The following is a 24,304-nucleotide window of genomic DNA, read 5'->3' as shown; positions in this document are numbered from 1 at the left end:
TCAAAGCACTGGCTAAAGAGCACTCATCAGTTTGAGGAGACTGATGAGACCAGGTTCTGCTCTCTGCTTTTAGCAGTAATCAACCAGAGACCTTCCCTGGGCAGTGGACATCCCTTGGTGTGCCCCACTCATGCTCTCCTGTTTATCTTCCTGTCCCCTCCTTTGATGGCACTTACTTGGGTCCTACTGAGTAAGAGAGTCAGTTTCCTAGGCCTCAAGAGCAGAAAACTCATGAAAGACCTAGATGTAACCTTTGAAAATGAGATCCTATTGACCACAACGTTTTCCAACTCCACCAATAATTTACACTTATTTTGCGGTTTTCTTAAAGATAGGACTTGACCACAGTACTCCACTCTCTGTTTATCAATGGACACCTTCATAATGCAAGAAGGACAGGCCAAATTTACGGAGAAAAAAGGTGCACAATCCAACAGATACTTTACAAAACAGGAAATGCAAATTGCCAGTAAAAATCCATCAAACCTCATTAGTTATGAAATACACTATTCTAGCACCAGAATAACTGCAATTAAAGGGAAATTTAAAACAAAGATGCCAAGTGTTGGCAGAGATGTGGAGGAATTGGAACTCTCATACATTGTTGGTGATATTACAAATTGGAACAACCATTTTGGAAGATAATGTGGTAGTCAGTTGAAGATGCACAAACCCAGAGATCTAACAGTTAAGTTCCTGGCATCTATATTACAGACATGTGAGTACATATGCACCAGAATGGATTCATGAAAAGGTACAGGGACCGGCGCTGTAGCGTAGTAGGCTAAACCTCCACATGCAGCACAAACATCCCAGATGGGCACCGGTTCACGTCCCAGCTGCTCCTCTCCCATTCCAGCTCTAGGCTTATGGCCTGGGAAAGCGATGAAAGATGGCCCAAGTGCTTGGGCCCCTGCACCCACATGGGAGACCTGGAAGATTATGGTTCCTGGCTTTGGATGACTCAGCTCTGGCTGTTGCAGCCATCTGGGGAATGAACCAGCAGTTGGAAGACCTTTCTCTCTGTCTCTCCCTCTCTCTGTCTGTAACGCTACCTCTTAAGTAAATAAATAAAATCTTTAAAAACAAAACAAGAAAATGTATATAATAAGCAACCCATTTTCAGAATAGATAAAATTATAGTATATTCACGCAGGAATATCATTCAACAACAAAATTAATAAATACAGCTACATGCAATACTCTGAGTAAATTTTAAAACATAATGTTGGGGCCTGCGCTGTGGCACAGTGGGTTAACGCCCTGGACTGAAGTGCTGGCATCTCAGATGGGCACTGGTTCAAGACCCCGCTGCTTCACTTCCAATTCAGCTCTCTGCTATGGCCTGGGAAAGCAGTGGAGGATGGCCCAAGTCCTTGGGCCCTACACATGCATGGGAGAACCAGAGGAAGCTCCTGGCTCCTGGCTTCAGATCAGCGCAGCTCCGGCCATTGTGGCCAATTGGGGAGTCAACCAGTGGATGGAAGACCTCTCTCTCTCTCTCTCTCTCTCTGCCTCTCTTCTCTCTGTGTAACTCTGACTTTAAAATAAAATAAATAAATCTTTAAACAAACAAACAAAAAACATAATGTTGAGCCAAAAAGAAAAGACACAAAGGATTATATTCAATGTTATTTGTATAAAATTCGAAAACAGTTAAAAACTATGCAATCTAGTTTAAGGCTGTATACAGATAAGGTAAACGTATAAAGAAACTCAAAAAATGATTAATATAATAGAAAGATAACTATCCCCTCAGGGATTTTGATCAAAATTTGATACAAAGATTAGGATGTGCTTACAATGTTTGATTTCTTAATCTGAGTACCATTCACATGGTTGTTTGCCTTATAAAAGTTTGTTAAACTGCACAAAGAAGTTGATGCATATTTCCAAACAAAGGGGCACTATTTTGCAGTAGAAATGTTTTAAAAAGGGTCCAGCACTGTGGCACAGCAGGTTAAAGCCATTGCCTGCAGTGCCAGCATTCCATACAGGTCCTGGTTCATGTCCCAGTTGCTCAACTTCTGACCCAGCTCCCTGCTAAATGCCTGAGAAAGCAGCAGAGGATGGCCCCATTACCTGGGCCCCTCTTCCCATGTGGAAGACCTAGAAGAAGTTCCTAGCTCTTGGCTTCTGCCTGCCCCAGCCCTGGCTATTGTGGCCATTTGGGGAATGAATCAGAGGATGAAAGATCTCTTTGTCTCTCTTCCTCTCTGTAACTCTCTACATTTCAAATAAATCAATAAATAAATAGAAAAATGTTTTAAAAGATAGGGGTGGGGCAAGTCTCATAACCCTATTGATCATCTCCCTCAGCCTCTTACCTGTGCCATTCATTTTGATGCTTTTTATTTTGAATATCACTACCCGTCTGGGAAGTGCTTTCTTTAAGAAGCAATAAAAACTTCAAAGGTGATTTTTATCTAATAGATACCCTGCACATGAATAGAAGAGCAGAATAAAAGAGAGCTCAGCAGAATAAAATGAAGAATTAATTCTGCTATGGTGAAGACTAAATATTCTAATGCTCATTTTACTGAAATATCTGTAACATAAATCTCTCTGTTCTCTATGAATCTCCATCAGTCAGCAGAAAGAGAAAATAGTAATTGCCTTCCTCTCCAAGTTGGGGAGAACACTTGCATCTAGAGCCTACAAAACTTCATTCAAATCTCACTGTATGAAAATAGACTAGCAGGGACAGCATTGGGTGTAGTGGTTAAGAAGCTGATTGAGATGCCTGCAACCCATATCAGAGTGCCTTGGTTCAAGTCCTGGCTATGCTCCCAATTCCAGCTTCCTACTAATGCACAACCTGGGAGACAGCAGGCAATGGCTCAGGCACTTGGGTCCCTCCCACCTATATAGGAGACATGAATTGAGTTCCTGGCTCCTGACTTTCGCTTTGCTCAGCCCCAACTACTGGGGTGTGAAGCAACAGATGGGACAATCTCTCTCTCTCTCTTTCTGCCCCCTCCCATATCTGCCTTTAAAATAAAGTAATAAATAAAATAAATCAAACAAAAAAGCAGAATGACTTCAGGAAAAAGTAACTGTAGTAAAAAAAATGGATGATGCAGAACAAAATTACGATGTTGAAAAATTCATGTATTATTCACTTATATCAGGGATTCCAATAACCCATCCTCCATTCATTCATTCATTCATTCCACAAGCATTTATGGAGCCTCTGCTACTGTTAAGCATTGTGGGAACTCAACAAGACATGTTACCTGTCCTGAAAGGGTTTATAATTAAGTAAAAAAGAAAACATCCCTGTATACTTTCTAGTTAGTTCTCAATTTTTGCCAAGCACTATATGCTAAACCATTAATCATTATTATCTTATTTAATCCTTATTTTTTTTTTTTTGATAGGCAGAGTTAGACAGTGAGAGAGAGAGAGAGAGAGAGAGAGAGAAAAAGGTCTTCCTTCCGTTGGTTCACTCCCCAAATGGCCGCCACGGCTGGTGCTGCGTTGATCCGAAGCCAGGAGCCAGGTGCTTCTCCTGGTCTCCCATGCAGGTGCAGGGCCCAAGGACTTGGGCCATCCTCCACTGCTTTTCCAGGCCACAGCAGAGAGCTGGCCTGGAAGAGGAGCAACCAGGACAGAATCCAGCACCCCAACCGGGACTAGAACCCGGTGTGCCGGCGCCACAGGCAGAGGATTAGCCTAGTGAGCCGCGGCGCTGGCCATTTAATCCTTATTAACAAATCTTTTGAAGGAGAATTATAGATATGAACACAAACCCAAAGAGATTAAGCAATGCATCCAAGGTGAAACCCCAGTAGCTAGAATCTGTACTTGGCTCTCAGCCCAAGCTCATTAGCATACTGCTTCAGTGTTTAGAGAACACACAGAGAATGAGCTAAATGACATATACAAACCAAATGTTGATGGAAGCATGCTTCTTTAAGGCTCAAATTTATAACTATAACTTGTATTTCTTAAGTAATTTTTAATGAAAACAATTATGGTTTGGAATGTTGGACAAACCAGTATGTATTACCTTAACATGAGGTCTATCATTTCCTGAAGTCTTAATTTGGCGATATTGAGTGGGAAGATAAATTCAGCCAAAACAATTCTTGAATTCTAAAGTTTTCCTACATTTGAAATTTTAAAATTGCATACTTGACATACAAGGGTACTTCAGAGAGTTCATGGGAAAATGGAATTCAAAGATTATTTTGGTGCACAATTATTTTTAAGTTCATGCATTTTTCATAATATATGTATTTTCCATGAATTTTTTAAAGATCTACTTATTTATTTGGAAGTCAGAATTAGAGAGAGGAGAGACAGAAAGAGACATCTTCCATCCACTGGTTCACTCCTCAAAAGGCCATAATGGCCAGGTCTGAGCCAGGCCAGAGCCACAGGCCAGGAGCTTCATTCAGGTTTCCCACATGGGTAGCAGGAGCCTAAACACTTGTGCCATTTTCCACTGCTTTTCTCAGGCTATTAGCAGGGAGCTGGATAGGAAGTGGAACAGCCAGGACTTGAACTGGTAGCCTTATGGGATGCCAGCACTGCAGGCAGCAGCTTTACAGCAACTTCAGCCACTATGGCGTGACACCGGCCCCCTCTCTGAGTTTTCTGAAGACTCCTTGTCCTTCGATTTTTTTTCCCACATCCTCAGTAGGATTATGTATCACTTCTTCCCTTCTAACATTTCTAATTTCAGAATTAATATGGGTGATTAGGGACAAATAATTAGTTTCCCCTTGTGCTTTTATTGTTGTGACATAGGATGTGCCCTTCACCTTGAGTGCAGGAAGAGGAGGGCACTCTAGGCAGAGCAAAACAAGGGAGGGTCTTCCTTTTCCTTTACTGTGTCTGGGAGCTGCTCACACATCCTCCAAGCAGCTCTCGGCCACAGCACGAGGCCAGCAGCAGAAGGCAGCAACAACCAGCTAAGGAATGGTCTCTGTGTGCCTGCCATCCCACTCACTCAATAGAAGGGGAATGTTCACAAACTGACATCTGGAATCTTGTCACACTCATTCCTAGGTTTTCACACCCCAGGTGTATTCTGGTTGGGGCAACCTGACCTTGACAGATTAAGGATACAAATACCAACATATGAACAATTTCACAGACAGCTTAAAGAAACTGTACTTTCAACTCTCTTTCCCCCCGGAAAAAGTAATTTTGACTTTGTCTTTCACATATTTTTGCAATCATGGTGCAAAGACAGAAAGCAATTAAATAGAGTCAACAGGAGGTAGGGGTGTAAGAGGCAGGATTTTCTCAATACTCAAATATGGCCCAGTGCTTTGAAGACTGAGAAAAAATATTATGGGAATTGAGATGAGCAAGGAGCTGGCAGGGAGGCATTGGGCTCAGACATTTTGTCTTAAAGATTTATTTTATTTAGTTGGAAGGCAGAGCTACAGACAGAAAGGGAGAGAGATTTTCCATCTACTGGTACACTCCCCAAATGGCCACAACAGTCAGCTCTAGGCCAGGCCAAACCCAGGAACTGGGAATTCCATCCAGGTCTCCCACATGTGTGGCAGGGAAAAAAGGATTTGGGCCATCTCCTGCTGCTCTCCCAGGAGCATTAGCTGGGAGCTAGATCTGAAGTGGAGAAGTCAGGACTTGAACCAGCATCCACTTAGGATGCCAGCATCACAGCAGCTTAACTCATGCACCATAACGTTGGCCCTTGCACTGAGACTTTTGAAGATTAAGTATGGTAGGCAGAAGGAGGCTAGTGAGGCATTACAAGGAAAGTGCAAGGCCTGTTGAGGAAATCTGGACAAGTCCAATTTTGCTGTCTCCTGGTTCGGAGAGGAGAGCAAAAGCAGATAAAAAAACAAAGTTTGAACAGAAGAGACTCCCTAATGGTAGACAGTTATGAAAACAAGGTGAGGGGCTGGCACTGTGGCATACGGGTTAAGCTGCCACCTGCAGGGCTGGTATCCCATATGGGAGCTGATTTGAGTCCCAGCTGCTCCACTTCCAATCCAGCTCCTTGTGAATGCTCCTGGGAAAGCAGGGGAAGATGGTCCAAGTGCCTGGGCTCCTGTATCCACGTGGGAGACGTGGAAAAAGCTCCTAGCTCCTGGCTTCAGCCTGGCCCAGCTCCAGTCATTGCAGCCATTTGGGGAATGAGCAGTGGATAGAAGATCTCTGGATATCTCTCCCTCTCTCTCTCTCTCTCTCCCCCCTCCCTCTCCTCTGTAACCCCATCCTTCAAACAAATAAATAAATCTGGAAGGAAGGAAGGAAGGAAGGAAGGAAGGAAGGAAGGAAGGAAGGAAGGAAGGAAGGAAAGGAGGGAGGGAGGGAGGAAGGGAGGGAGGGAGGGAGGAAGGGAGGGAGGGAGGGATGGAGAGAGGGAGGGAGGGAGGGAGGAAAACGGGCTGACACTGTGATGCAGTGGGTTAAAGCACTGGCCTGCAGCACCAGCATCCCATATGAGCAGCAGTTCGAGTCTCAGTTGTTCCACTTCCAGTCCAGCTCCCTGCTAATGCACCTGGGAAAGCATCAGAAGATGGCCCAAGTGCTGGGGCCCCTGCACCTACATGGGAGACCTGGAACAATCTCCAGGTTCCTGGCTCCTGGTTTTGGATCCACTCAGCTCCTGCCGTTGGAGCCATCTGGGGAATAAAACAGCATGGAAGACCTCTCTCTGTCTCTACTTCTTTATGTAACTCTGTCTTTCAAATAAATAAAATGAAAGGAAGAAAAGAAAACAAAGAAAGGAAGGAAGAAAAAAAGAAAAGAAATGAAGAGAAAACAAGGCAAAGGCATCTGAAAAATTCAGCAGGTCATATTTTAAGCATATGATTCAATGGCTTTTAGCATATTTATACAGTTGTGCATCTGGCACCACAATTGGTTTTATTTCCCAGAAAAGATGTCCCAAGCCCCTAAATGTTACATCTTTGATACACCATTTCCCCCAAACCCTAGGAAACCACCAATCTATTTTCTTTCTCTATAAATTTGCCTACTTTGGGTGTCTCATATAAGTGGCATTTTATAGTATTTTCTAGCTAGCTTCTTTCAATTAGCATAATGATTTCAGGGTTCATCCATGTGGTAGCATGTACTTTGTTTCTTCTTATTGCTGGATAATATTCCATTGTGTGTACATATCACATTTTATTTGTCCATTAATCATTAATGGACATTTCAATTGTTTCCACATTTTGCTATTATGAATAACACTGCTCTGAGTATTTGGTTCCAAGTATATGGAACCAAGCTTTGGTTCCATAGGTTTTCAATTTTCTTGGATATATACCTAGGAATGGAATTGCAGGGCCACATGATAACTCTCAGTTTAACTTTTTGAGGAACTATCAGACTATTTTCCAAGTGTGCTGTACAATTTTCTTTTAAGATTTATTTATTTTTTTGAAAGAGTTACACACAGAGAGAAGGAGAGGGAAAGAGAGGGGGCGGGGAGAGAGAGATCTTCCATCCGCTGGTTCACTCCCCAATTGGCCACAATAGCTGGAACTGTGCCGACCCTAAGCCAGGAGCCAGGAGCCTCTTCTGGGTCTCCCACGAGGTTGCAGGGGCCCAAGGACTTGGGCCATCCTTTACTACTTTCCCAGGCCATAGCAGAGAGCTGGATCAGAAATGGAGCATCCGGAACTCAAACCGGTGCCCACATGGGATGCCAGCACTGCAGGCAGCAGCTTTACCCTCTGTGCCACAACGCTGGCCCCAATGTACCATTTTCTATTCTCCAGCAATGTATGAAGGTTCCAGTTTCTCCATATCTTCACCGGCACTTATTACTGTCTGTCTTGTTGATTATAGCCATCCAAGGGTGTGTGAAGTGGTATTTCATTGTGGTTGTGACTGGCATTTTGCTGATGACTAATGACACTGATCATCTTTTCATATGCCTACTTGGCCATTGTAGATCTTCTTAGAAGGGTATCTCTTCCTTTGCTTATATTAAAATTGAGTCATTTGTTTTGTTATTCCTGAATCATACTAGTTCTTTATATAGTCTATCAAATGTATGATTGCAAAAATTTTCTCCCAATCTGTGAGACATGGTATCCTCTGAGCCATAAAACTTTTAATTTTAGGCCAACACTGTGGCACAGTGGGTTAAAGCCTTGGCCTGAAGTGCCAGCATCCCATGTGGGCGCTGTTTCTAGTCCCAGCTGCTCCACTTTTGATGCAGCTCTCTGCTATGGTCTGGAATAGCAGTAGAAGACAGCCCAAGTCCTTGGGCCCCTGCACCAATGTGGGAAACCCAGAAGAAGCTCTTGGCTCCTGGCTTCAGATTGGCGCAGCTCTGGCCATTGTGGCCATCTGGGGAGTGAACCAGCGGATGGAAGACCTCTCTATGTAACTCTGTCTTACAAATAAATAAAATAAATCTTCAAAAAAACTTTTAATTTTAGTGATGCTCAATTTATCTTTATCTTTTGTTGCTTGTGCTTTTGGTGTCATATTTCAGAAACAATCATCTAATCTAGAATTCACAAAATTTAAGCCTATATGTTCCTCTAAAAAACTTGTTGTTTCAGCTCTTACATTTAGACCTGTGATCCATTTTAGGTTAATTTTTTACATGGTGTGAAATAGGCTACTTTTAAGCTTTTAAACTGATCAAGGTGTTATAAAACTCCCCCAAACCTGGATGGAGGGAGCTCTATAGAACCCCCAAAACTGGGTCTGCTTACCCAACATGCATTAAGCCAATTACTTACAACAGGGTAGTGAAAGAAAGTAGATGTTGATTGCAAAGCTCAGAGCAAGGATCCAGGCAGCTCTCACTTAATTCCTAGGCTCCTTGAGGGGTTAGGGGTGAAGGTTCTTATAGAGGGAAGTTGGCACTATGAGGTGTGTTTTCAGCTCATATATGTGTTTCTGGCTGGTCTGCAATTCTCACAGCCCTCCTTTTGTTGGCAATATCATACCCTGCAGCAAATTGTGATGGTGGCAAACTGGCCTCCATCCACTTAGTCTGGGGGCTACACACAGGTGGTAGTTATTTTTTACTCAGGATCTGGGGTTCCTGGAAAAGAAAGCCCTCAAGACAAGACTGAACACCAAAATGTTCTCTATGGGGGTGGGAGGCGGTAAATGACCTCATGGGTCTTCTGTTCTGGGACTCTATGGAGCCAGCTGCACCACTCCCTCAATTTAGTAAGCTAATTTTCATAAGAGGTTGATTTGCAGTCACAAAAGCAGAACAAGGGCACTTTAAGCTAAGGGAGGGAGATTTGGAGGCTGAAGGAGACTAACACCTGATGATATCTAACATATGCATCCAAGGCACTGTACAGTGACTCTGCTTCAAAGAGAGAAAGATTAGCTTGGTTAGTCTGGTGGGAATATGTAAAAGGAACTAATTTGGTAAGAGACTAACATGATTAAAAAATTAATTTGGTAACAGACTAACACATGCCATGTGGGCACCAGTTGGAGTTCTGGCTGTTCTATTTCCAATCAGCTCCCTAATGGCCAGGGAAAGTAGCAGGAGATGGCCCAAGTGTTTGGGCCCTGCCACACATGTGGGAAACCCAGAAGAAGCTCCTAGCTCCCAGCTTCAGCCTGGCCCAGTGCTGGCCTTTGTGGCCATCTGAGGAGTGAACCAACACATGGAAGATATCTCTCTCTCTCCTCTCTCTCTCTCTTTCTCTGTAATCTGACTTTCAAAATAAATCTTTATAATATATGAAAAAAATTAAAAACATAATTGAGGAAATTAAACTTTTGGGGGTAGGAACTTAAGCATCAGTGGATGTTTAAAAGCTCACAAATGGGGGCCTGGCGCTGTGGCTCACTTGGCTAATCCTGCGCCTGTGGCGCCGGCATCCCATATGGGTGCAGGGTCCTAGTCCTGGTTGTTCCTCTTCCAGTCCAGCTCTCTGCTGTGGCCCGGGAGGGCAGTGGAGGATGGCCCAAGTGCTTGGGCCCCTGCACCCGTGTGGGAGACCTAGAGGAAGCTCCTGGCTCCTGGATTCGGATCAGCACACCACCGGTCATGGCAGCCATTTGGGGAGTGAACCAACGGAAGGAAGACCTCTCTCTCTCTCTCTCTCTCTCTCTCTCTCTCTCTAACTCTACCTGTCAAATAAATAAAATTTAAAAATCTTTAAAAAAAAAAGCTCACAGATGATTCTAATGTGCATTCTGAGAGGAATAGGTAAGAAAAGACATTGCAGAATAATGAACTACAGAGAAATGCAGGAACGTTCTTCTGTGTCTAAGCAGGGTTAGTCCTGGTGTTGCTCTGGTCTGAACAGTCTACACTCCTATACAAAAGAAAATGTACAGAGGATAAGATGAACTTCTTAGCGAGAGGATGGAAATATCCATCACATCAATGCCCTGAACAGATGAGCACAGGCTGGGAAAACTTCAGAAAAAGTGCTTCAGAATTGGTAAGCTTGAGTTCTTGCTGTAAGTGACCTATGACACACAATTTCTCTCTTGTAGGAGGTAAAAGTGCTCCTGTTTTGGATGCTATCTTTATTTCCTGAATGGGAAAATGTTGTGGAGCTCAGTTACAGCTCCGGCCAGGCTAAGGGATTCCCAGCTTGGAGTCATGGAAATTCACCTGATGAGACAAGTACATTTAATATGCAAGTCTAAGCACAAAGGAAAGAACTGCCCTTTGGGAAATGCTTTCTCCATTCAGAAGCAGGAGATTAATTACAAGAAAACACCTTGGCAGATGGAACACAGGGACTAACATGCTAGGTTAATTAGAATTTCCACCCTGGGGAAGCTCAAAGATGCTGTAGCTGACCTTTGTGAACTAGGTTAACCATACCTGTGTAGGCTTTAATCCTAAGAATTCTGATTTAAAGTTGCTTAGCACACCTTATAGACTAATTGAGTGACCCTCAACTCTGGCCTCTCATTAGAGCTACTTGATGCATTGTAAACATATTGTTTTTAATTCTATGCCCTGGTTCTTACTGAAGAGTTCCATGATGAGATTATCCAAGGTGGGTTCCAGGTACCTGCATTTTCAGGAAGCTCCACAGGTGATTCCTCTGCCAACCAGGACTTAAATAATTAGGTTGGAATGAAAAAATCTGGTTCTAACCTAGGTCTGCCATAATTAGTCCTTTTAGCTTTGGACAGCTCCCTGAAATCTGTCTGAGCCTAGATTCCTCATGAAAAAAGAGATAATAATGATCATAACTACCTCCCACTACCTCAGGTGAGAGCAAAATCCTGAGACTCCAGATTTTATAAAAGTGCTCCAAAATGTATTACTCAGAATTACTGATATTATCAAATCAATCCAATGCTCATTCATTTCAGTTTACCAGAATTTGAATCATTTAGCCTCCTTCCTTCTTTTTTTTCTTTTTTAAGATTTATTTTAAAGGCAGTTGGAGAGAGAGAGAGATCATTTATCAGCTGGCTTACTACCCAAATGGCTGCAATGACTGGGGCTGTGCCAAGCTGAAGCCAGAAGCCAGGAATTCTATCAGGGTCTCCCACGTGGTTGGCAGAGGCCAAAGGCTTGGGAATCTTCTGCTACCTTCCCAGGCACATTAGCAGGGAGCTGGATCAGAAGCAGAGTGGCTGGGACTTGAACTGGCACTCAGATATGGATGCTAGTGATTTAACCTGCTGTGAGCCACAATGCCAGCTCCCCTGCTTCTTGAAACAGTCTCCTCGTGGCTCCAGCGACATGATGCTCCCCTGGTTCTCTCCTATTCAAGGACCACACCTCTTTGATCCTTTTTTTCTGGTTTCCCCTACTTCATTAGAGCTCTAAATGTTGGACCACCAGGACTCAGCTGTGGTTCCCCTTGTTTTTTTCTGCATCTACACTCTTCCTTAATGATCTTATTCAATCATGAGACCCAAGGTTTAAAATAAGCATCTCTAAAATCATCTCTCCAACCATTGTGCTTATTAGCCACCCACATGCCTTTCTGAGCTCTCTATCTGGAGATCTACATAATTTAAATTGAGAATGTCTGAAAGAGAAGTCCCTATTCCCACCCCCAGAACTGTTCCTCCCATTAATACTTTCCACTGTGTGTTTGTGTGTGTGTGTGTGTGTGTGTGTGTGTGTGAGAGAGAGAGAGAGAGAGAGAGACAGAGAGAGAGTTATTACAAGGCTTATGTAATCTGGTGAACTACCTAAGCAAACCCAAAACCTTTAGGGCAGCCAGTCAGGAAGGGAAGGTCTGGTTGAAACCTCACAGGCACAGGCTGAAGACATCATATCCTCTCTCCCTTCTCCCCCTTTTCCCTAAAAGGCTATCTGGCAATAGTCAATAATCAAGATATTCAAAGGACATTCCGTGCTCCCTGCCACATGCGGGCATTTGGTATTGTAGCGTACTGAAACAGCCTCTCCAAAAATGCAGCTCAGAAGGATTTAAGGATTTCTTAGGCCATCTCCCTCACCTCCTTCTGGTCCACACACTTTAGTAAGGCAGTTAGGTCAATGAATGTGGCTATCACCAGAGAAAGACCATTTTCTATATAACAATCAGGAAGACAGAAGACCTATTTTGAAAATGAGAGATTCCATTCTGCACATAATGCTTCCTTCATTCCCTTCACTGCACCCACAGACCTGTGTGTTTGGCATACCCTCTAGGTAGCAGCCAGGCCAAAAGGAAGCCTAAGATTTAAAACTTACTTTTTAATTATCTTATTGAATTAAACTTATCAGATTGACATAGTCCTAGATCCCAAAAATAATGATTACTTGACTGAGGATCAATGGCCACGTCCTTGGATAGTAGCCCCTGCGGCCAAGGTGAAGGATACAATGGATCTTCATAAATTTTATGAGTGTCTGTTGGAACCTGCTAGGCCACTGAGGCCTGAAACCTCTGGCCTGATGACACTAGGCACAGATTGGTAATCTAAAGGCATGGAATGTGTATTGCTCAGGAAAGCCCCCACCTGGGACATTCCAAACTACTAAGACAATGCTTCGTAAACTTTACCAAGGAATCCTTTTGCATGTCCTCCACCTGCTTTATTAGAGTCTATGTGGCTCTCTGTACCTTCCCCCAACAAGCCACTTAATGAGGGACTCTGCCTGCTGCCCAGATGGAATGAAGCCTGGCTTCAAACTCCCTGCCCTTGTCCAGGCAGCCTGAAACCCACCTATCTTTACCCCACCAACTGTATCCCCTGCAAAACAAAGTCTTTCCTACTTTAACTGGCCTCCTTGCCCTCTTCCATCCTAAAATCCTTAAACCCACAGTACCCATGTCCCTCTCTTACCTTACCCCTTTGGGTACACATAAGCGAACCTCAGAAAAAAAGATGACATCATTGCTACTTGAACAGGACACATCAATTTCACAGGTAGGGAAGGAAAACGCTAACACAAGGGAGGGGATACCTTAGACCCTAGGAGCATGGGGAGAGGGATAAACAGCTTATGTTCTGTCTGGCAAAACAATCATGTGGTCCACCTGTATCGGGCAACAGCTGTGAGGGGCAATCAGACACTGATCGTGTCATCCCTGCCCATATTCCAAGAAAACACAAAAACTCTTGCATACGTGTCTGAGACTGAATTTCTCCTATATCTGAAGCCATCAATGACAGCCCCTAAATGTGTCCACTCATGCCCTCATATGTACAGGCACAAGCACCAGCACAGCTTTGTTTCAGCCTCACAGATAACAAATCCATACACTTCTCTTGTCTTAGAAGCTGAGATATGGTTTGTTGGGAGAGGCTCCACCTTGGGATTCCTCGGATACTGTTGCTGAGAATGCCAAGAACACAAGGCCCTTGGTGCCCTTTCCCAGGCCATTTGTCAGGATTCTTGCTACAGTGAGTAACCCTGTAGGGATAAAATAATGTCTCCTTCCAGGACAAAGTGGCAAGTTCCCCAGACTCACTGATCTTCTGTAAGGCAACCCACTGCACATGCAGGCATCCATTGGTTCATCTATGTCACCATACACGGCTTGAGAGACAGGGAAAGCAACCGAAACACACTGATGCTCATGTAACTTGCTGCACTATGGATATTAAATCCTTTTTCTCTGAGCCAGGAGTCTCATGTCTCTGCCAGCATCCTTGAAAAGTAACAGCTAACTTATTAGCTTATAAATAGTGTCTGGGTATAATCAGACCCCAGATCTGTTATATATGTAAGGACAAACCTTAATTTGAAAAATTCATGTGTGTGTGAATTTTCTAACATATCTGTACCTCCCCAGTGGTTCTGATTTTTTTATTGAACATTCACTGATAGATCTGTTAAAGGATTTCTATTCAGAATATAACAGAACCCTTTTGAGCTTTATAATTCAATAAGATAAATCATTCAATTAAAAATAATTTGCAAAAGATTTTAATAAATAGTTCATCAAATAAAGATATACAAATAGCATGTGGAAAGTTGCTCAATATCATCAGTCATTAGGAAAATGCAAATTAAGATCACAGTTATACAACATTATATGCCCACTAGGCTCACTAGAATAAATAAGACTGAAAATATCAAGATTGAGGAGAGTCTGGAGAAACTGAAACCCTCACAAATTGCTGATGGGAGCATAAAGTGGTTAAACCAATTTGGAAACAACTTGGAAGCTTCTACAAAAGTTAAACATAGGGGTCAGTATGGTGGCACAGCAGATTAAGCCACTGCTTGTGACACCAGCATCCTGTATCTGAGTGCTGGTTTGAGTCCCTTCTGCTCTGCTTCTGATCCAGCTCCCTGCTAATGTGCTTGGGAGAGCAAAAGACAGACCTAGTACTTAGTTCCTACAACCTATGTGGGAGACCCAGATGGAATTCCTGGTTCCTGACTACAGCCTGGCCCAGCCTAGGCTATTGTGGCCATTTGGGGAATGAACTGGTGGATGGAAGATCTCTGTCTCTTCTTCTCTCTTTGTCACTCTGTCTTTCAAATAACAACCAAATAAGTGCCCAAATATTCAAACTATAGTACACCTACACCATGGAATACTTCTCCACAATGAAAAGGAACAAACTATTAATATATGCCACAAATTAAATAGAGGAACTATGCTGACTGAAAGAAAAAAAAGCAAATCTCAAAAGGCTATAAATACACCATTACATTTATATGATATTTTCTAAATGACAAGATTGTAGAGATGGAGCCGGCGCCGTGGCTCAATAGGCTAATCCTCCACCTTGCGGCGCCGGCACACCGGGTTCTAGTCCCGGTCGGGGCGCCGGATTCTGTCCCGGTTGCCCCTCTTCCAGGCCAGCTCTCTGCTATGGCCAGGGAGTGCAGTGGAGGATGGCCCAGGTGCTTGGGCCCTGCACCCCATGGGAGACCAGGAAAAAGCACCTGGCTCCTGGCTCCTGCCATCGGATCAGCGCGCTGCGCCGGCTGCAGCGGCGGCCATGGGAGGGTGAACCAACGGCAAGGGAAGACCTGTCTCTCTCTCTCTCACTGTCCACTCTGCCTATCAAAAAATAAAAAAAAAAAAAAAAAAAAAAAGATTGTAGAGATGGAGAACAGACTAATAGTTGCTGGGTTAAAGATGGAGTTGAACAGGGAATCAGGTTAGGCTTGAGTATAAAGGACTAACAACAAGGGATCTTTGGGGTAATATAATAGTTTTGTAACTTTTTAAAAACATTTATTTATTTACTTGAAAGACAGAGTTACAGAGAGTGGGAGAGGCTGAGAAAGATCTTCCATCTGCTGGTTCAGTCCCCAAATGGCCACAACGGCTAGGGCTGGGCAAGACTGAAGCCAGGAGTTAAGAAATCCATCTGGGTTTCTCACATGAGTAGCAGGGGCCCAAGTACTCAGATCATCCTCCATTACTTTTCCAGGTGCATTAGCAGGAAGCTGGGTTGGAAGTGGAGCAGCTAAGACTCAACCAAGCTCAAATGGAATGCAAAAGTCACAGGCAGCAGCTTAACCTACTGTGTCACAATGTCAGCCTTGATAGTTCTGTACCACGATTGTGATATTGGTGTAACTAATCTACACATGTATTACAGTTGCAAAGAACTATATACACAGGCACACACAATGATTGTGTGTAAAAGTATAGAACTTTGAATTAGTTCTACAGATTACACTAGTGTCAATTTTCCTGGGTTTACTATTGTACTATTGTTTTCCAAGATGTTACCATTGGAGAAAATTGGGTGAAAGGTTATACAGGACTTCTCAATACTGTTTTTGTAATGTCCTGTGAATTTATAATTCCCTTCCTCCTCCACTCTTCCCTACCACTCAAAGAGAACTACTACTACATGCAACAACTTGTACAGATCTCAAACACATTATATGAAATGCAAAAACAAACACATTGAATGATTCCACCTACATAATATTCTAGAGATGCAACAGATTAGTGGGTATCAGAGGTTACCTGGAAAGTGGCAATAAAAGCATATGTGTGATTATAAAGCTATAGCATAAGGGAGATCCTTGTGGTGACAGACAAGTTTTCTGTTGTGATGGCAGTTACAGGAAATCACATTTGAAAATGACAATTTAGGATCATACACACACATTGTACCAGTGTCACTTCCCAGGTTGTGATATTATACTGAAGTTACATAAAATAGAACTATTGGGAGAAATGAGTGAAGGATACCCAACCTCTCTATAATGTCTTAGCAAATTCCTTTTAATATGGTCAGCTCTCCATATCCACAGGTTCTGCATTCAGGGGTTCAATCAACTTCAAACGGAAAATATTGGGGAAAGAGGCTGTATCTATAATGAACCTGTCATTATCTCCTAAACAAGAGTGTAACAACTGTTTACACAGCATTCACATTGTATCAGGATCATGGAAAGAATCTGTCAGAGATACTGAGAGGCAACCATATTTCAAACTAAGAGGGGTCAGCATTGTGGCACAGCCAGCCACCACCTGGGATGCCAGCATCCCATATCAGAGTGCCAGTTATAATCCTGCCTGATCTACTTCTAATCCAGTTCCCTGTTAATGCACCTGGGAAAACAATGGGAAAAGGCTCAAATGCATTGGCTCCTACCACCCATGTGGGAGACCTGGATAGAGCTCCAAGCTCCTGGCTTCTGCCTAACCCAGCCCTGGCTATTGTGAGCACTTGGGAAGTAAATCAACAGATGTAGGGCCAGCACTGTGGTGTAGTGGGTAAAGCTGCTGCCTGCAGTGCCAGCATCCCAAATGGGTACCAGTTTAGGTGCTGATTGCTCTACTTCCGATCCAGCTCTCTGCTATGGCCTGAGAAAGCAGTAGAAGATGGCTCAAGTCCTTGGGCCCCTGCACCTGCATGGGAGACCCAGTAGAGTCTCCTGGCTCCTAGCTTTGGATCAATGCAGCTCCAGCTGTTGCAGCCAACTGGGGAGTGAACCAGTGGATGGAAGACCTCTCTCTCTCTCTCCCTCTGCCTCTCCTTCTCTCTGACTTTCAAATAGATAAATAAATCTTAAAATAAGTAAATAATAAATACATCTTTAGAAAAATCAATAGATGTAAAAACTTCTCTCCATCTGTCTCTCAGTCTTTCAAATAAAGTGAAAATAAATTAAAATGTTAAAATAGCAAGTTAAAAAATAAAAATAAGAAGTTAAAAAAATAAGATCCCTCAGTGTTTTATATGCAGCCAAAACTTTGAGATACAGTGGTTCTGTTTGTTAACAGTGCTATGGTTTGAATATTGGATCTCCCTGAACTCAGGAGTCTTATGTTTATGACACTAAGAGGCTGAAAGCTTAATTACAGAGGTGGGACTTTTGGAAAGCAATTACAGTGGGTGGAGCCCCATAACTGCATCCTGGTGTCTTTATAAGAGACCACATAGACATACACAGATACACACACTCCCTGTCCCTGCCCCATACTGTTTCAGGACTCTGCCCACAAGAACACCCTTGTGAGAGTGGGGTCTACCTGAACCTTCAAAGCTGTGGACCAAAGTAAGCTTTTCCTTTGTAAAGTTAGTTTGTTTCTAACTTCACTACAGTAGCAAAAAGCCGACTGACACACTCAGTTACAAATGTGAAATGAGCAGGAATAGGAGTTATGATTTGCTCAGATTACTGAGTAACAGCTTAATCACCTGAGGAGCTGGCAGAAGAAAGGCCTGACCTCCAGACTAAATCAGATCCTGACACAGTGGGGCCTGAGATTTTACATTTCTAACAAACTCGAAGATGAATGGCAAAGTCCAACACCTGCTGAGAAGGGAGTGAGACTGGACCAGAAAAGAGGCAGCATCACCGTGTAGAAGCTTCTGCTGATATGCATGGGAAAGGTGGTCTTTGTTCTATTCTTTATTTCCTCAGCAAAACAGTAATAACCATTGCTATTGAAACTGACCCGCATACAGTGTCTTTAAAGCAGGGGCAGGATATCTCCTGGACCCAGTCCCCCGGCCTTCCAGCCTTAGCTCAAGGTGTCCTTGCCCTTCCTTTAGGGTTGCTGGTTAACTACTCATCAAAAAGAATCTGCCAAATGGAGGGGATGGTGCAACTGACCCAGGAAAATTCTCCCATCATTAACATCTACCACCCATATCTTCTCACGCAGTCTCACTTCAGGGGAGTTCCAGTCCAGGGTGGAAAGCAGCTACCACCTACGCATAGCCCCTAGTCTGACTGAAGCCCTCCAGGCCATCATAAAAATTCCCTGGAGAGCATAGCATCACCAACCACCAGTGACCAACCAGGAACTTGTACATGAGCTGAACACGCACCTCCCAGTATGACCTTCATCCTACAAGAACCTTAATCTCTAACCTCTCAGGAGCCCAGGAATTAAGTGATACCCACCAGGCTCCTTATCCTGTGCTTTACAATAGATTTCTTTTTTCTACCACCCTGACGTCAATGGCTGGTTTTCTCTGTGTCAGGCAAGTGGACCTAGGATTGGGGGTTCTACAGCAACATCTGCGACCAGTTTCTTGGATTGTTCTGTAACACTATAACTAGAAAACATTAGAAGGTTCCAGATTGTTCTGATAAAAGAAATAATTTGCAAATAAAACTCTACTTACAAATATTTCCATAATCACCAAAAATATCTTCACCAGGAAGAGGGGTCCTGAAGACACCAAAACACCTTTCGCAGATAGACAAGAGGGCTGTGAGGGAAGAGCGTAAGTCATTATTATAACAACTGGAGCTGGGAGGAAGAGCCCTTTGCTCTCTGTAAGCACAGCTATGATGAGTCCAGAACTGCTAGGAGCCACCTGTTTACCCTGTGACAGCCTTGCTAGTGCTTCAATCCCTAGGGAGTACTGGTAAATCTGACCCATGGTGAGGGAGAATGGATCAGATGCAAGAGAAAAACACGAGAAAAGAGACTATTTCAGGGTTCTACTTGTTTCGACCTTTCCCTTTTCCTGTCTCAGTTATTATGATTTCTAAATTTTTTATTTTATGTTTTTATGAACCACACTCAGCTTCTATTTTTTTCCAAATGATTTTATATTTAATAACTTGCAGCTTTTTCATGGGCAAGGGCTTTTCTAACTTGGCAAATGCCAGCTAATGACCAAGCTGGGGTTGAACTGGTTGAGGAAGATTGCAGGGGGTAAGCCTTCTCAGCAGAGCCAGGACAGGAACCTGCTCTCAGTCATGTAGGCAAGGATCTAAAATAGGTCTAAGCTTTTATCCTTGATCCATCAATGCTTGCCTTATACAGCATGAGTAACAGAAGTAATGAGACTGACATCCAGGCAGCATGGGTGGGAAGAGGGATTCTCGCCTCAGAGATGGAAGTGGGGCTTTTCTTGTTTCTTTTACATGGAGTCTTCCAGGAGTAGCAGGCTGCAGAAGAAACAAGAAACATGACATTTATTAAGGGACCCTCAGAGCACAGGACAAGGCTGCTGGATCATGAGCACCTTGAAGCGTTTCTTGGTGATGATTCAATGTCACCAATATTTATCATCTGGAGAGAACTGAGCAGAATGGGTTGAGCACATGTGCTGTCCCATAGGATCAGATGTCTTCAGTGTATACACCAATCTCCCTGCTCCTTCAGATAATGCTGGAGAAACACAACCTCACTTCAGCAGAGACTCCAACGTAGTCTGCCCCCCACCCAGTTTTTTATCCAAAAACTTTTTGCCCCTCGCATCCTTCCTATAGTAATCAGCATTCTGTGTTCAAATTGAGTTTTTTTTTTTTTCTTTTAAGTAAATTAGCTCCCACATCTAAGGAAGGACATGGGTATTTGTCTTTCTGTGTCTGGCTTATTTCACTCAAAAAAATCCTCCTTTATAAAATAAGATTTTATTTATGTCATGTTATATATGTAATTTTAAAATAAGGGTTTTTTTAAAAAGATTTATTTATTTATTTGAAAGTCAGAGTTACACAGAGAGAGGAGAGGCAGAGAGAAAGAGAGAGAGAGGTCTTCCATCTGATGGTTCATTCCCCAATTGGCTGCAACAGCTGGAGCTGCGCTGATCCAAAGCCAGGAACCAGGAACTTCTGGGTCTCCCACATGGGTGCAGGGGCCCAAGCACTTGGGCCATCTTCTACTGCTTTCCCAGGCCATAGCAGAGCTGGATCGGAAGTGGAGTAGCTGGGTCTCAAACCAGCGCCCATATGGGATGCTGACGCTTCAGGCCAGGGTGTTAACCCCCTGCGCCACAGCGCCAGCGCCAGGATTATTATTATTTTTTTTTTTTAAAGCAGGGCTACAAAGAGAGGGAGATATGTAGAAAGAGGGATCTTCCATGGGGCCAGCTTGGTGGTGTAGCGGTAAAGCCACCGCCTGCAGTGCCAGCATCCCATATGGGTAACAGTTCAAGACCCAGCTGCTCCACTTCCAATCCAGCTCTCTGCTATGGCCTGGGAAAGCAATAGAAGATGGCCCAGGGCCTTGGGCCTCTGCACCTGCATGGGAGACCCGGAAGAAGCTCCTGGCTCTTAGCTTCAGATCAGCACAGCTGCTGCCTTTGTGGTCACATGGGGAGTGAACCAGTGGATGAAAGACCTCTCTCTCTCTCTCTGCCTCTCATTCTCTCTGTGTAACTCTGACTTTCAAATAAATAAATACATCTTAAAAAAAAAAAAAAAAAGAAAAAGAAAAAGAAAAAAGAGGGATCTTCTACCTATTGATTCACTCCTCAAATGGCTGTAACAGCCAAGGCTAAGCCAGGCTGAAGCCAGGGGCATGGAACTCCATCCAGGTCTCCCATGTGAATGGCAGGGGTCTAAGCACTTGGGCCATCCTCTGCTGCTTTCCCAGGCACATTAGCAGGGAGCTATATTGGAACTGAAGTAGCCAGGACTCAAACCAGTGCCCATATGGGATGCTGGCGTTATGGGCTATGGATTAAGTTGCTGTGCCACAATGCCTGTGGGCCCCTATATGTACATCTTTTATTTGTTTTAAAGCTTTTGTTTAATGAATGCATTTTTCATAGGTACAACTTTAGGAATATAGTGGTTCTTTCCCCCATACATGCCTTCCCACCCCACTCCCATCCTACCTCCTACTCCCTCTCCCATTATTTTTAGTTTAACTTTATATACAGAGGACTAACTTTATGCTAAGTACATATCAACAGTTTGTACCCCCCCCCCACACAACATATAAAGTACAGTCTAAGAACAAATTCTGCAGTTAATTCTCATAGTATAACTCATTAAGGACAGAGGTCCTACATGGGGAGTAAGTGCACAGTGACTCCTGTTGTTGATTAACAACTGACACTCTTATTTATGACATCAGTAATCACCCGAGGCTCTTGTCATGAGCTGCCAAGGCTATGGAAGCCTCTTGAGTTCACCAACTCTGATCTTATTTAGACAAGGCCATAATCAAAGTGGAAGTTCTCTCCTCCCTTCAGAGAAAAGTACATCGTTCTTTGTAGGTAAATCTTTTAAAAGTGAATTGTTCCAGAAGGCTTCTAACAAGCAACAACAGGGCTGGTGCCGTGGCTCAATAGGCTAATCCTCCGCCTTGTGGCACCAGCACACCAGGTTCTAGTCCCGGTCGGGGTGCCGGATTCTGTCCCGGTTGCCCCTCTTCCAGGCCAGCTCTCTGCTGTGGCCAGGGAGTTCAGTGGAGGATGGCCCAAGTCCTCGGGCCCTGCACCCGCATGGGAGACCAGGAGAAGCACCTGGCTCCTGCCTTCAGATCAGCGCCGTGCGCCGGCCGCAGCACGCCGGCCGCGGCGGCTTGGAGGGTGAACCAACAGCAAAAGGAATATCTTTCTCTCTGTCTCTCTCTCTCTCACTGTCCACTCTGCCTGTCAAAAAAAAAAAAAAAAAAAAAAGCAAAAGCAACAACAGTGCCTTCTTCACCCTTCCCTGCACTCAGTTTCTGTCCCTGCAAGCAATGACTTTCAACTCTTTTGGTTATGTTGTCTGACACATCGCTCCATGTTTCTAAACAACATGATTACACAGGAATCTGATTGTTGAAATTCAGATATTTTCTATTGGCATCCTACTCCTGTTCAAAAAGGCTTAGATATCTTATACCTTCATCCATTTCTGAGGACCAACAGCCTCCAACTCATTATCCACATCCCCTCCCTAACAGTTACTTCTGTTAAATATTTAGTATTTATATAACAACAACTTTGTAAATATGTATTACTCTTACCCAAGCCATTCCACTTCTAATTTTCCCTGGAGTTAATATGTGTCTCATTTAACTTAATTTCTAATTCAAGCACTGAGTCAGAAGTGTAAATTTCGTTTTCTACTTCAGAAAAGCTCAAGTACCCTGTTTTCAAGTTGAGACAGGTCTGGAGTTCTCTGCCCTGCTGTGGTCTAGTGTGTTTGTATCATAGGCCTCTGACATTACTGTGTTGTGGGAACTGTCCTTCCCATCATCCTGGGAATTCTCACCTTTCTCTTGCATTCCTTATTATTTGAGGTCCCATAGAACTTTCTTTTTTTTTTAATTTTTTTTTTATTTTTTGGGCACCAGTTCTAGTTCCAGCTGCTCCACTTCTGATCCAGCACTCTGCTATGGCCTGGGATAGCAGTAAAAGATGGCCCAAGTCCTTGGGCCCCTGTACCTGCATGGGAGACCCAGAAGAAGCTCCTGGCTCCTAGCTTCGTATCCACACAGTTCCACCCATTGCAGCCAACTGGGGAGTGATCCAGCGGATGGACGACCTCTCTCTCTCTGCCTGAGCCTCTCTGTAACTCTGCCTTTCAAATAAAATTAATAAATCTTGAAAAAAAAGACTATATGAACAGATCTTAAAATTTTTTATACCAAGGTAATTTTATCTTTTAGTTCTATTGCTGTACTAACTTTTTTTTAAAAAAAAAAGATTTATTTATTTATTTATTTGAAAGACAGAGTTACAGAGAGAGGTAGAGACAGAGAGAAAGGTCTTCAATCTGCTAATTCACTCCCCAGATGGCCACAATGACTGGAGTTGCACCAATCCAAAGCCAGGAGCCAGGAGCCACTTGCAGGTCTCCCATGCAGGTGCAGGAGCCCAAGGACTTGGGCCATCTTCTACTGCTTTCCCAGGCCACAGCAGAGAGCTGGATGGGAAGAGGAGCAGCCAGGACTAGAAATGGTACCCATATGGGATGCCAATGCTTCAGGCCAGGCTTTAATCCGCTGTGCCACAGTGCCTTCCTCTGCACTAACTTTTTGAAGTACCTTCATATGGTAGTTACAGAGTTCTAGACTGAATTTCATTTTTCCTTGGAAATGAAGTTGTTGCTTCCATGTGGTCCAGCTTTTCTATTCTTGGTATGTGACCCATTCTCCTCCTCATGCCTAGAGTCTAAGATTCTCCTTTTTAATACGAATGTTCTAAAACCTCACAATGCTTTGTGCAGGATTTTTTTCCCCATTCATTTTGCTGAATGCTCACTGGACTTTTCAATCTGAGGACTCATATACTTATTTTCTGAGAAAGTTTCTGGTATTATTACTGTTAGGAAAATGGCACAGTCATATCTATGGTGCGATCTACACCCTGATTTACATCCTAGGCCCTAGTCCCCTCCACCATTGCTGAAAGCCAGGTGGCCACATGGCCCAACCACCGGTATTAAGCTCCACCCCCATCCTAATGGGATTCGATGCTCCTGCTTCCCTGCCCACCCTCCAGCGAAGTTTTAGAAGGACCTGTTGCTGAACACATGGCTCTCTCTAGCCTCCTCCTCTCCTCTCTCTTTCTCTCTTACTCTCCTTTTCCCTCTTCACCTCTTCTCTCCAGTCTGCTGGGTTTTCCCCAACAAACCCTTTCCCTTACTCTAGTGTTTGGTGTGTTTTGTGACGGCATAACAATTACTCCTTCATCTAAGTATAAGACCTAATCGAATGACCCTACTTCCTACTGATGGAACAAGGACATAAATCTCAGCCATTCTTGCTCATTGCCCAAAAGATAAACTTTGGAATGTATTCCTTGCCCTTGAATCTCAATTGGGTCTCAC

General features: G+C 43.6%; 1 protein-coding gene and 1 pseudogene across 5 annotated transcripts in view; both read right to left on the bottom strand.

Moving 5' to 3' along the window:
• Positions 1–24,304, bottom strand: part of LOC138849333 (uncharacterized) — a 68,886-nt gene that overhangs the window by 11,925 nt on the left and 32,657 nt on the right. For 2 of the 5 annotated variants that reach the window (XR_016233221.1, XM_089332141.1), the window contains exon 3: positions 18,925–19,011. The exons of 2 other annotated variants lie outside the window; for them this stretch is intronic. Coding sequence is in view for 2 of the 3 variants with exons in the window: in XM_089332141.1 (XP_089188267.1) it covers positions 18,925–19,011 (87 nt within the window). In the remaining variant the exon portion in view is untranslated. Of the gene's footprint in view, positions 1–18,924; positions 19,012–19,160; positions 19,700–24,304 lie in introns of those variants that run through there. One more of the 5 variants, XM_089332142.1, reaches the window with a different exon arrangement.
• On the bottom strand, positions 19,741–23,637 carry LOC108177898 (H/ACA ribonucleoprotein complex subunit 3 pseudogene; annotated as a pseudogene).

The sequence above is a fragment of the Oryctolagus cuniculus genome, chromosome 4, assembly GCF_051225735.1.
Source record: "Oryctolagus cuniculus isolate XC-2025 breed Fujian yellow rabbit chromosome 4, ASM5122573v1, whole genome shotgun sequence".
In the NCBI taxonomy this organism is placed as follows: Eukaryota; Metazoa; Chordata; class Mammalia; order Lagomorpha; family Leporidae; genus Oryctolagus; species Oryctolagus cuniculus.
Note: the sequence above shows the minus strand (reverse complement) of the source record. Positions and strands in the feature narration are given on the sequence as shown.